The sequence below is a fragment of the Coffea eugenioides genome, unplaced genomic scaffold, assembly GCF_003713205.1.
Source record: "Coffea eugenioides isolate CCC68of unplaced genomic scaffold, Ceug_1.0 ScVebR1_1397;HRSCAF=2238, whole genome shotgun sequence".
NCBI classification, from domain to species: domain Eukaryota; kingdom Viridiplantae; phylum Streptophyta; class Magnoliopsida; order Gentianales; family Rubiaceae; genus Coffea; species Coffea eugenioides.
In genome coordinates, this window is record NW_020861795.1 from 11,371 (window position 1) to 24,983 (window position 13,613).

The 13,613-nt window shown below is 37.4% G+C and overlaps 2 protein-coding genes and 1 non-coding gene across 3 annotated transcripts; 1 reads left to right on the forward strand and 2 right to left on the reverse strand.

The window, feature by feature from the left end:
* Window positions 1-587: 587 nt before the first annotated feature.
* LOC113755290 (high mobility group B protein 13-like) lies at window positions 588-1,657 on the reverse strand. Its single transcript, XM_027299328.1, has 3 exons — window positions 1,135-1,657; window positions 950-1,000; window positions 588-855 (listed from the first exon to the last, which is right to left on the reverse strand). Exons 1-3 carry the CDS (start codon window positions 1,594-1,596, stop codon window positions 805-807), a joined length of 564 nt encoding a protein of 187 aa, XP_027155129.1. The 5' UTR covers window positions 1,597-1,657; the 3' UTR covers window positions 588-804.
* A 357-nt stretch (window positions 1,658-2,014) lies between these two features.
* On the forward strand, window positions 2,015-2,088 carry TRNAI-AAU. The gene has a single exon. It is a non-coding gene; the product is annotated as a tRNA-Ile (tRNA).
* A 6,240-nt stretch (window positions 2,089-8,328) lies between these two features.
* Window positions 8,329-13,521, reverse strand: LOC113755289. Its single transcript, XM_027299327.1, has 7 exons — window positions 12,510-13,521; window positions 11,464-12,434; window positions 11,016-11,340; window positions 10,833-10,925; window positions 9,473-9,689; window positions 8,811-9,070; window positions 8,329-8,459 (listed from the first exon to the last, which is right to left on the reverse strand). The coding sequence occupies exons 1-7, from the start codon at window positions 13,519-13,521 to the stop codon at window positions 8,329-8,331; spliced, it is 3,009 nt and encodes a 1,002-aa protein (XP_027155128.1).
* Between the last annotated feature and the right edge of the window lie 92 nt (window positions 13,522-13,613).

Here is a 13,613-nt window from a genome sequence, read left to right on the forward strand (position 1 = left end):
AAGTTGGCAAGTCATGATACAGAACAAACAGAGGAGGATTTCAGGCGCTGTTATTCAGCTTTTCCTTATCAAAGAGGAAGGATTAAATCAAAACATCATCAAGTAAGGAAACAAGTCAATCTACTTGCATTGTTTCCTCATATACAGAGGAAAATAACGGTCGAGAGGAAACATATCCTCTGACATCAAAATTGAACTATGCTAGACTGCTAGTAAGACAAGAAATTATCCAAGCAGAGAATTGAAGCAATATTTCTTGATTAGCACATCAAAGCAACTGCTTCTCACAAATGGAACATGATATATTTTGAACAAAACGACATCTCATCCAGCCCAGATAGGTGAACTAAGGGTACTGATTGTTGATTGATCTGTTAATACTTAATATGCTGTCAATGACATCCCAGTTAATCTTTTCTTTTCTTGGCCCTGCATCTTTCCATCAAGCTTTTATGATAATCTGCAACATATTATAATTTCTTTTCCTCCGTTGAGACTTGAGAGAGCCAATCTAAAGAGAAAATACACATAGAAATAAACATAAACAGTAATTGGATAAACTTTTTGTTTTCCTTCTTTCGCTACAGGAGAGATAGTAGCTCTGATAGAAACTATACAATGATGTATTGTGCCACCATTTAGCTGCCACACCAGTTTTCAGTTTTCACATCCCCTTTTCTTTCTTCCACTAGACAAAAATTGTGAAAAGGAGCTATATATATAATTCGTGCCTGTCAAATTTCAATTTGCAGGCAGTATTATATTGCCAGTTGCATCTGTCGCTATTAATTTCTGATCTCAGCTTCACAGGCTTTCCTCCTGGTTAACTTCATCCCTGTAATCAGTTTTCGTTCCCTGAAAAATAAAGAACAGAGAATGCAGGTTTAGAAGACACGGGCCTTTCTATCAAGTTACAAGGACCAAATAAGTTTAACAACTGATCACTTGCCTCGCCCTTTTCTTTTGCCTTATTTCTCAGCGATCGGATTGGCGAAATGCCCTGTTCCCAAGAAAATTCAGAGAGTTTACATTACCTCCATCGCTGGAAATATCAAATCTAACAAGTAAACTCAGATAAAAGGCAATGAAGGGAATCGTGAAAGATGTTTTTTTTAGCCCTTAAATCCTTCTTACCATGCAAGATAACTTGAGCTGCTTCAATCGATACAGCCTATCAACCTCGATTTCGAGCATCTTCTGAGATTCGCCTCTCTTGTGCAGCTCATTCATCTGCAAATCAAGAACCAAATCCCTCTCACTGAGCATCTTCTCCGTCTTCTCCTTCTCTATCCTCAACCTCTCGAGCTTCTCGCGAATGGCACTCAGCTCCTCAGCCAGGGACGAATCGAATTGTTCGATCCTGAATTCTTCATTCTTCACCGGGGTGGCAAAAAGGGGATTCGCATTCTCCTTGTTCGAGTCATTATCCAACACTGACACCTCAATCCGATCAGTTGGAGCATTTTGCTTCGGTTTTTGGTGGGGTGTGATGACAACAGGAGTGGCCGGAGAATTCTTTGGCTGCAGTGGCTTCCGGCCACTTTTCGGCCGTTGGATCTGGTGGTCGGATAATGGAGATTGGGCAGCCTTCAACATTTCTTCTGTTCTTTCTTCTCTTTATCAGATTTTTTTATCTGGAGGAAAGGAAGGGGCTGGGCGTTGGGACTGAATAGTAGAGTACAGTAGTATTTGATTAATGGGAAGAAAATACTAAATAGGGTGCTTGACCGAGTTCGAATTTGAAATGCATGAGGCGGACTAACCAACGGCTACTTTGGACATTGGGGTTGGAACATCAGAATTCAGAATATCAGTTTTTTTTTTTTTTGGTTCAATTTCTCTAAGGGACTTTGGATTTTGGAGGGTATTTTGTCTGAACAAGAAGAGATTAAACTATATTTAATTTTCTCGAGTCCCCAAAGATGCCCCAATTTCCAAAGTTTACTTTGTAAAAGATGTATACTGTGGACGGCCGTTCCAATGCCACGGTTACTTTTACCATTACAATCACATCGGCCTATTAGCTCAGTTGGTTAGAGCGTCGTGCTAATAACGCGAAGGTCGCAGGTTCGAGACCTGCATGGGCCATTGTTTGTTTTGTGACTGAATGCTTCGGTACAGTTTTTGTGCTCTTATCCGCCAACTAACTAAACTTCAAATGATACAACTAGTATTTAACTTCGAATGATAATTAAAAAATAAATTCAAATAAGACATAAGACTTGGAAAATATTTGTTTGTTACAAATCCACACAACTAAAAATTAAACAAGTAACAAATTGAAATAATATATTCATCTAATATATAAAACTATTTCGGTATAAAGAAATTAATCTTCTTTTTAAGTTCAATATTTGATTGGAATTGATACAGATAAATCCTATGTTATAAATTATGTTTTTGTCAATCGACGTTCTTTTTAATCCTTTCTTTTCCATTCCTTAATGACCAATATAAAAATAACAATTAGATTTCTTAATAATGAAAACTAGCTAATTTCTGTCTTGTTTTTTGCCACTTTGATTATCGCAATCTCCTTCCCCAAATTATTTTATTCCTGATGACTGTGGGCAATCAATACATTTTGTTTTGAAATATTAGATATTTTGATATTTGAGAGAAAAGGAGTTATTTCGTCTCAAAATTTAATAATATTACGCAAAATAATACCATTTTAATCAGTTTGTGTCTCCATGCAACCAATGTCCGCTTAAGTTGCTATAAATATTGAAGGTAAATGTCAAATCTTTTCTCTTTTGGGATCTTTCTTTCATTCAGTCCAAAGGAAAACAAGAAAGAATAATTAAACTCTAACATGCTTTTGAGGTTTTATTTTTGGATTAATCTTTTCTACGGTATATACATTAACGAATTCTAATGAATGGCATGTCATTTCAATTTGACTTTAAATTATAAATTTTACACACTTTGACTTTCACCCAAACTTGATAGCATTTACAAATATACGATATCAGTATAGTAAAGATTTACACTTTACTTTTATCCTAAAACATTAAGTTAATAGCTTGACCAAGTCTATCGGTCTTATGTATCTAGTGTAGATTATTAAGACAAGATTGGTGTTCAATAGCCTTGTTGGAGGTTGCATCAACGCCCAAGAATTTGCTTTAATGTGGCCATTTTGCTGGGAGATGAAATTCGGGAAGCATACGGTTAGAATCCACAAAAACACATAATGTGATGCTAACTATTTATCCCGCAAATTAAATATTGGGTGTGGACAACAATCTATTTATTCTTTTTACGCACGTTTGTCAATATCTTTTCTATTATTTTTTTATATTATGTATGTATATCATCAAAAAGTACTATTCTAAATAATAATAAAATTAAAGCCCCATTTACAAGATCCCATGAGATGGAGTCTTTTTTTTTTTTTTTCCCCTTTCAAATACAATGAAGGGTTCTAAGGCATCTCCATTTTTTTTCTTGTTAGTGAGAGGAGTGACTCCCTTTTACCTTACCATCTAATCCAATTCCTCCCCCCTTCTCCCTTTTCCAACATCCATTCTCAGGTCTCTAAACTATGGGAGATAAAAAATCTTTAATTTTTTAAATTTCACTGCTCCCTTGTTGAAAGACCAAAAAAAAAAAGAAGGCAAGATAAAAGCACCGTACAAAACTCAAAAGGAGATTAGTATCCAATACGAAATCAAAAAAAGTCCAACCCAATGAGTGTGGCCTTTATAATTGTTAGTGCCAATTTCCCAACCCCCCTCCCTCCCAAACACACACACACAAACCATTCTAATGTGTCTAAGCTATGGGAAATAAAATAAAAATTTAACTTCTTAAATTTCACCGTCTTCTTACTAAAAGATTAAAAAAAAGGTCAAATATGAGCACGTACAAAACTCAAAAAGAGATTAATAGTATTCAATATGAAATCGAGTGCGGCCTTTATAATGGTTAATGGCAATTTCAGCAGCTCTATATTCCCAAGTCCCAACAGCGCAACTCTTACAAACGTGCAAGCCCAAAGTGCCCCAAAGGTATAAATACCTCGCCTATGTCTCCCCGTCAATGCCTAGGACATATATAGCGTGAAATTAAAACTATGATTCAATATTGAAGTGAAGATGGAGACCAAGATTTCGCAATGGTTGGATTCTGTCACCTCCTTTTTCAACCCTGGACAGCACCTTCCCAAGTGCAATCGGGACATTATCCTTGTAAAGATTTTTGCACCCTTTTTTTTCCCTGTTAAAATTTTGGCATTAATTTCCGACTTCTCTTGGTTGTATCCATATTTTTCTAAACTTTTTAAGCCTTGCATGATTGAGTATCTTAGAAACTTGACGTGGGTTTCTAGAATTTCTTCAATTCTCTAGAGTTTTGTGATTCTATAATTCTTTCATAAGTCTATATGGTTGTTGTGGAAAAAAAAATGGTAGAAATCCTTTTTTGTAGATTATGTTCGTAATCTAGCCTTTGGATTTCTAGGTACGTCTGGAAACATGGAAAAAAGAGGTATTTCTTTTCTTTTTTTTTTTTAAAGTAGCAATCGAAGCAATCATCCATAATCTGAATTGATAGTTTGCAGTCTATCTTTTTTTATTTATTTATTTCTTGGATAAATGTTCATGTAAGATTAAAAGGTGCTTTGAAACGTGTTATGTAATTTTTCAGAAAATAATAGCCATTCAAACGTAAATGAGAAAAATATATGTGCATGTAGCAATGTAAGCCTATAATCTACCAAAAAAGAAGAAGAAGCAATGTAGGCCTATTCGTGATGCTTTTAGAAGTTGTACTAGGATAAGTTTTGGAAGTTGATAGTTTCCAGAGCAATGTCATTGCATAAAATACAACCCTTTGCCACAAAAGTTGATCTATTAGGGAGTTGTGGAAGCAGGATTCTTTCAAGAGGTGTTGTGAAGGTCTTTACGGGTTGGTTGATAGCTATATTAGACAGTGGGGAAAATGTTATATAAAATTGTGTGGAAAAGTGCAAATTATGTTATTTTTGTGGATTGTTATCTGAGAAATTCACAATAATTTGGATTTTAAAGGATTACCAGATTTCTTATGTACTATTTTGGGTTGATTTTTTTCAGAATGGAGTAAAAAAAAATGACAGTATGCACTGGTCAAAGTGTTGGGTGTCAAACCAGCAAAAATAAAATTCCTACTCTTAAGTCACGAATTAAGTCCACTATGGTACTGGAGCAGGGACTTAGGCTGTGCAATGGGTTACTAGCTTCACCCTGGTGCCAGAGTTTGCTTGATCCGATATACCAAAGTGTATTAATTACGTGAAAGACAAAATTCGAATATAGCAGCGAGCAGGGTCGAATCCACAGGGACTTGGGAATTTATTTTGAATGAATGTAACATTAAATAAAAATGGGGGAAGTTGATATGGAACTGTCTAATTTAATTGCTCAAATTAAAAATATAAAGTAAATTGACGGAAGGAAAATCTCTAGTCAAAGGTATAATCTCCACTTATGGTTCGAATCACTGATCACAGATGCAGAGATAAAATCTTTCATTTACAAATAAACTGGTTATGGTTGTCAACAAGCTCTGACAACCTGCCTAACCTTACTGATTCGATAACCACAACAAGCTCTGTAGTTATTGCCCTAGCCAATTAAGCAGTCCTAAACACGCTCTTAGGATTTAACCTATTGACAGCATTAATCATTAGACTGGCCACCAATTATAACCAACAAACACACACGCTCGGTTTATTTAGGCTATATCATATATTTCCGCAACAACGACTCAAAAGTTTCTACTACAATTGAATCATATCACTTGCCACATGCACTAAAATTACCCAACAATTACGGATTGAGCACTCTTAGATGGCTGTTAATTACTCACACAATTAAACAGTGATCAAGTATTTAATTGCAAGAAATAATCATATGCATAAGTGAACAGGAAATATATAAACACTTGCAAATTAAAGAACGTAGGGAAATCAATTCGATCTCACAGTTTTGTCGAACCAAAGCTTCGATTTAACCTCTGACTAGATGAAGAAATTAGCCACTCCTCATAGTTGAATTGCAGCCAAAAGTACTGGATTGCAAAGGCATTGCGTTTTTACTAGAAAGCAAGGAATAAAAGATGTTTTTCCCGTTGGGGAATATTGTCGAACACCTGGCGTGTGTCAGAGGCCAGTCCAGAGAAAGGAAACTAGAACTAAACTAAAAAGCTAAACTAGAGGTCCCCCCTTGCTTCTGTACGTCCTCTCCTTAAAAAGCCAAAAGTAAGATGACTAAAAGCTATCTCCGGTGGTCCCCACACATGTGGACAAAGTCTCCAAAATTACTCCTTCTTCCAAGTCTCTCTACGTTGCTTTCTTTTAAGAGCCCAAATGACTTATAGCTTTGTGGTCCCCACCAATCCAAGGCCTAAGGATTGAAGCCCTTAGAAGTCTCCATATTCTCCATAAAGTCCCTCCTTTTTGGTAGTTTTCTGCTTCATTCCTGAAATTAAGTCCCGATACCAAATATGAGTAAATATCAGCAATTAACACAATATTTGTCAGGGATAGAAGGGAAAATTAATAATAAAAATACCAACAATTAACACCCTATCAATTCCCCCCACACCTAAACCATGCTTGTCCTCAAGCATGAGAACAAGAAACAAACACCAATATTTGATAGTGGCTATTGCTCTATCCAACAAATTGCCAAGATACCAAGAAAAATAATATTCAAGCATCAATGGTCAAGTCCAAGAAACATCACTCCGGTTAGCTTCTAAACCACAAATGCCTCTAATTCCAGGTTAACTAATCTAAGAAAAAGGAATGACACACAACAGTTATCAGCAAATGGTCCAACTATTAACCAAAATCTCAACATTAAATCCATAATTCGGCAAGCTGACTTTTATTACACACTAACACAACCTTCAACTTTTTTTCACATTTTTTCTACTTTTCTCTCCTTTTTTTTTTCTTTCAATAGTAACAAAAGACTTAGTCGCTAGCCATTTGAGCCTTTTGACGCGAACTCCAACATTGGCCAGATGAAGGAGCCCGGTTACTCAGCTTCTATCGCCACGTGACCACGTACTCATAGAAGTTACTACCTTTTGACGCGAGAATCAACACTTTTAGGTGCAGATCCCCGGTTACTCAGTAGTAACTAATAGCGGAGTACAGTCAAGTTTATTCATAGTTAAAAATCACAAAAACTCAATATAACACAAAAACCAAAAGAAAACTTGCATCAGCTAGCCTCATTTTCAAACATGGAGAACTAAAGTTAATAACCGGACCAATTCACACGAAAATGCCAATAATCATTCCCTATGCCTAGGAAAGTTAACCAAAAATTATAAGAGTAAAACAATCATTGATATTCACCAAAGAGATGTTTTTGGATTCAACCACATTAACTTGGTACCCTTTTATTATTAAAACTTGGCAATAGCAGAAATAAAGGCAACAATCCAACATCAAACTTGGCATCACATACGAGCTAATCACTAAAAAGAAGAAAAAGAAAATGAATGAAAGACACTAGCACCATAACTGCTCCCCCCACACCTAAATCCTACATTGTCCTCAATGTGACAAATAAAAAGCAAAAGTGAAGCAAAAGTGAGAGGGAAAGCAACCACACTTCCCTGAAATCGGGGCATAGTGAAGGGCGAGGTGGAAACGGAGGTGCAAAGCCTGTAAGAAACAGAAACTGCGCCAAATCATGTGCCATGCCGGCGACATTGGCATCGACGTTGACCATGCGAGCCTCCAAAGTCTGAACCTGGAAAACTAAGAAGAGAGGAAGAAATGAGCTGAAATCGCGTTTCTGAAGCCTTTGTTGGGACACATAAAACGCGATTGAAAACGCGCCTTCAACTCGCGTTTTATAAGTCGCGTTTCCTTCACAAATCTTGCAGGAATGAAAACGCGATTGAAAACGCGCCTTCAACTCGCGTTTTATAAGTCGCGTTTTGTGCACAAATCTCGCAGGAGTGAAAACGCGATTGAAAACGCGCCTTCAACTCGCGTTTTATAAGTCGCGTTTTGTGCACAAATCTCGCAGGAGTGAAAACGCGATTGAAAACGCGCCTTCAACTCGCGTTTTCTAGTCGCGTTTCACTGTGGCTTTCGGACGATTCTCATTGTGAGCTTCCTGCACGTCATCACGCGGGCACGTCAAAACTGAAGGGCACCTATAAATCGGCAAAAACGAAAACTGAAACCCAAAATTAGTCGAATTCAAGGAGAACACCTCTAAACTACCACACGGAATTGAACAAACAATTAAAATGAACAATTGGGTTGCCTCCCAAAAGCGCCTTTCTTTAAAGTCTTTGGCTAGACAAAATAATGCTTCAATCAGAGAGTTCAGGCACTGCAAGGGTCACCTCCTCAACATTATTAACTTGAAATCCTTCATAAAAAGGTTTGAGACGATGACCATTAACCTTAAAAATCTTGTCAGTGTGAAGACTTTGAATTTCTACTGCACCATGAGGAAACACATTAGTCACAATAAAAGGTCCAATCCAACGAGAACGCAATTTACCAGGAAAAAGTTTAAGTCTAGAGTGAAAAAGAAGTACTTTTTGACCAATACAAAAAATTTTCCTTGAAATTGCTTTATCATGAAATGCTTTTGTCTTCTCCTTATAAATGCAAGAACTCTCATATGCATCATTTCGGATTTCCTCCAACTCTTGCAATTGCAACTTCCTGTGTTCTCCAGATTCATCCATTCGCATATTATAATTTTTAACTGCCCAATATGCCCTATGTTCCAATTCCACAGGTAGATGACAAGGTTTGCCAAAAATTAATCGGTAAGGAGACATACCTATGGGGGTCTTAAAAGCTGTACGGTAAGCCCAAAGTGCATCATCTAAGCGCAAACTCCAATCCTTTCTATTGGGATTCACCGTCTTTTCAAGTATCGACTTGATTTCTTTATTGGAGATTTCTGCTTGACCACTAGTCTGCGGATGATAGGACGTAGAAACTCGGTGAGTGACGCCATATTTCTTCAACAATGCTTCCATTACTCGATTGCAGAAGTGTGTCCCTCGGTCACTGATAATTGCTCTTGGCGTGCCATACCTGACAAAAATATGAGATTTAATAAAATCAACTACAACCTTAGCATTGTCAGTCCTAGTTGCCTTAGCCTCTATCCACTTTGAGACATAATCAACTGCAAGTAATATATACATATTACCAAAAGAGGAAGGAAATGGACCCATAAAATCTATACCCCATATATCGAAAATTTCACAAACCAGTATAGGAGTAAGAGGCATTTGATCTCTATGGCTTAAATTACCTGTCTTTTGACAATTTGCACATGATTTACAAAATAAGTATGCATCACTAAACAAAGTTGGCCAAAATAAACCACACTCTAAAACCTTTCTTGCAGTTCGCTTAGGGCCAAAATGTCCACCACACGCATATGAGTGACAGAAAGATAAAATTGATGGAACCTCTTCTGTAGACACACACCTGCGAATAATTTGATCAGAACAATATTTCCACAAGTATGGTTCGTCCCACACATAATATTTAACATCACTTTTAATTTTTTCCTTTTGAGCTCTAGACAAATCATTAGGTAGCGTTCTAGTAACCAGATAATTCACTAAATCAGCATACCAGGGAGTTGTCTTTTGAACTACAAAAAGATGCTCATCTGGAAAATTATCCTTCAAGGGAGCAGGTCCTTCACTATTGATCAAACGACTGAGATGATCAGCAACCATATTTTCGGCACCCCTTTTGTCTTTAATTTCCAAATTAAATTCTTGGAGTAGGAGAATCCACCTTATAAGTCGTGGTTTGGCCTCTTTCTTGTTGAGCAAATATTTCAAAGCTGCATGGTCAGAATAAATAATGACTTTAGTGCCAAGTAAATAAGAACGGAATTTTTCTAAAGCAAAAACAATAGCTAAAAGCTCCTTTTCCGTAGTCGAATAATTGCACTGGGCACCATCCAAGGTCCTCGAGGTATAATAAATGACATAAGAAGCTCTGCCCTCCTTCTGGCCAAGTACTGCACCAACAGCAAAATTGCTGGCATCACACATTATCTCGAAAGGAAGACTCCAGTTTGGTGGTCGAACCACTGGTGCTGAAGTCAATGATCCCTTGAGCGTGTCAAATGCACTCTTGCAATTATCATCAAAATGAAATACCACATCCTTTTGAAGTAATTTGCATAGAGGATGGGATATCTTTGAAAAATCTTTGATGAAACGCCTATAAAAACCTGCATGGCCAAGAAAAGAGCGAACTTCCCGCACACTTGCAGGGTAAGGTAAACATTTGATAATTTCTACCTTAGCCTTATCTACCTCAATTCCTTTTGCAGATACCACATGGCCTAAAATTATGCCTTGGTCCACCATAAAATGGTATTTCTCATAATTTAAAACAAGATTAGTCTCAATGCACCTTTTAAGAATTTTTGTGAGGTTAGTTAAACATTCATCAAAAGAATTACCATAGACAGTAAAATCATCCATAAACACTTCTATGATATTCTCCACATAATCAGAAAATATACTAACCATACACCTTTGGAATGTAGCAGGCGCATTACAAAGACCAAAAGGCATTCGTCTATAGGCAAATGTACCAAAAGGGCAAGTAAATGTGGTTTTCTCTTGATCTTCAGGCGCCACTGGAATTTGTAGAAAACCTGAAAAACCATCAAGACAGCAATAATGAGATTTTCCTGCCAACCTTTCCAACATCTGATCAATAAAAGGCAATGGAAAATGATCTTTACGAGTTAATGCATTTAATTTTCTAAAATCGGTACAAACTCTCCACCCATTTTGAACTCGAGTGGGCACTAACTCACCTTTAGGATTTTCAATAACAGTAATTCCTGTCTTTTTAGGAACTACTTGAACAGGACTTACCCACTTACTATCCGAAATGGGATAGATTATACCTGTGTCAAGAAGTTTTAAAACTTCTTTCTTCACTACCTCCATCATTGGTGGGTTCAATCTCCGTTGAGCCTCTCTCGAAGGCTTAGCACCATCTTCTAACAAGATGCGATGCATGCAAGTGGCTGGACTTAATCCTTTTATGTCAGCCACTGTCCATCCTATTGCCTCCTTGTGGTCCTTCAACACCCGAATTAGTTTTTCTTCCTCTAAAGCAGTCAATTTACTGGAAATTATTACTGGGAGTGTATCTCCATCTCCCAAGAATGCATACTTTAAATTATCCGGTAACTGCTTTAATTCCACCTTCGGGGCTTGCACAATAGATGGCAAAAGCTGTGAATGAGACAGAGGTAATTCCAAGTAAGACACATTGGAAAATTCTGGACAAAGAGAATTCAATTCAAAAATAACTTCCTGCAATTCAAAAGGAAAAACAAACTTCCCTTTTATCTTTTGCAAATTTTCCTGACAGAGACCAGTAGAAATAGCAACCTTCAACGCATCGTCATTATTAAATTCAAAATTTTGCTGCGCCAAAGAATCAATTACATCTATAACAAAAATTGAATGAGATTCACCAGGATATTTCATGGCATCATAAATATTAAATTTAATAACATCACCATCAAATTCCATAGTCAATGTGCCAGTGAAAACATCAATTTTTGTTCTAGCAGTTTTCAAAAATGGTCTCCCTAACAGTATTGGAGATGAATTAGAATTATCATCCTCCATATCAAGCACATAAAAATCTGCAGGAAAAATCAAATTATCAATTTGCACTAAAATATCCTCCAAAACTCCATCAGGATAGGCATTTGATCGATCAGCCAGTTGAATTATTACGCCCGTCTCTTTTAAAGGCCTAATGTTCATCAAATTATAAATAGAACGAGGCATAACATTTATCGAAGCACCCAAATCCAACATAGCTTTTTCAATTTTAATATTACCTATTTTGCAAGGGACAGTAAACATACCTGGGTCCTTGCATTTAGGAGGCAATTTTTTCTGCAAAACTGCCGAAACATTTTCTCCCATATGCACTTTCTCGTTTCCTTTCAACTTTTTCTTACCAGTGCATAATTCCTTCAAAAATTTAGCATATCTAGGAATTTGCTTAATTGCATCTAAAAGAGGGATATTTACCTCAACTTTTCGAAAAGTGTCCAAAATCTCCTGTTCGTGCTCTTGCTTTTTGGACTTTGCCAGTCGACTAGGAAATGGAGGCGGAGGTGTAACCACTTGTGTTGATTTTTCTCCAAAATCTGGTTGTTCCAAGGCTCTAGGTTGAGACACATTCCCCTCTTTTTCGAGCTCTTCCTCGATTGCTTGTTCAGAAATTTTCTTGCTCGGCTCAGGCAACTCTTTGCCACTTCTTAATGTGATGGCACTAGCATTTTGCTTGGGGTTGACAATTGTCTGCGAAGGTAGCTTTCCAGATAATTGGGATTCCAATCTATTGACTGTGGAAGCTAACTGGCTCATTTGATTCTCCAAATTATGAATGCTAGTTTTCGTCTCCTGTTGAAATTGTTGAGTGTTAGTAGCCAAAGATTTCACAATATCCTCAAGTGACATACCTGATTTAGGAGCAGGTTGTTGCTGTGAAAGTTGAGGTCTAGGTTGATATTGTGACTGATGTGAAAATCCTGGTGGCCTTACTGCATAATTAAAATTAGGATGATCCCTCCATCCTGGATTATAGGTGTTTGCATAGGGATCATACCGTCTCTGAGGTGGTCCTGGAAATCCAACTGCATTAGCCTGCTCAGTCGAATCATCTTGGAGTGTGGGGCACATATCTGTTGGATGACTCGAACCATAGCAGATTCCACATGTTTTCAATTGCTGCATTTGTCCTATAGCTAACTTTTCAACCAAAGAAGTTAGACAATCTAATCTTTGCTCTATTGAAGAATTACTTACCTCATTGACTCTACGAGTCGTGTTATCCTGCCTGTCTCCAAATTGTTGAGCATTTGCAGCCATACTCGATATCAAATTTCTTGCCTCCGTGGGTGTTTTATTCACTAAGGAGCCCCCACTGGCAGCATCAATAATTCTTCTGTCAGTTTGGGACAGACCCTCATAAAAATACTGGATGAGGAGTTGATCAGGAATTTGATGATGAGGACAACTAGCACATAGTTGCTTGAATCTTTCCCAATATTCATGTAGAGTCTCTCCATTGAATTGTCGAATTCCACAGATGTCTTTCCTAATGCTTGCAGCTCGGGATGCAGGAAAGAATTTTTCTAGGAAATGCTTCTTCATGTCTGTCCATGTGGATATTGACCCAGAGGGCAGATAATAGAGCCAATCCTTAGCTTTATCGGCTAAGGAAAATGGAAAGGCTCTTAATTTAATTTGCTCCTCTGTGACTCCCTGAGGTTTCATTGTCGAGCAAACCACATGGAATTCTTTGAGATGCTTGTGGGGATCTTCACCTGGTAAGCCATGAAAAGAAGGAAGTAAATGGATTAGTCCAGATTTTAACTCAAATGCAACCTCTAATGTAGGATAAGTAATGCATAGAGGCTGTTGATTTAAATCTGGTGCAGCCAATTCTCTCAATGTCCGTTCATTAGCCATGGTGCTATCTATCTCTTCCGTCTCACTAAATGAATCCACAAAACCTACTACTGAATTATGTCCAGTAGATGAGGAGGATGCCTCTGCTCGTT

Coding starts and splice junctions, on each gene's coding strand:
- LOC113755290 (XM_027299328.1), bottom strand. CDS start 1,596: ATGTTGAAGGCTGCCCAATCTCCATTATCCGACCACCAGATCCAACGG. Junction 1,001..1,134: donor AGCTCAAGTTATCTTGCATG/GTAAGAAGGATT, acceptor TCTTGGGAACAG/GGCATTTCGCCAATCCGATC. Junction 856..949: donor AGGCAAAAGAAAAGGGCGAG/GCAAGTGATCAG, acceptor TTTATTTTTCAG/GGAACGAAAACTGATTACAG.
- LOC113755289 (XM_027299327.1), bottom strand. CDS start 13,521: ATGGCTAATGAACGGACATTGAGAGAATTGGCTGCACCAGATTTAAAT. Junction 11,341..11,463: donor TTATAGATGTAATTGATTCT/TTGGCGCAGCAA, acceptor TTTGAATTGCAG/GAAGTTATTTTTGAATTGAA. Junction 10,926..11,015: donor TCGCATCTTGTTAGAAGATG/GTGCTAAGCCTT, acceptor TTCTTGACACAG/GTATAATCTATCCCATTTCG.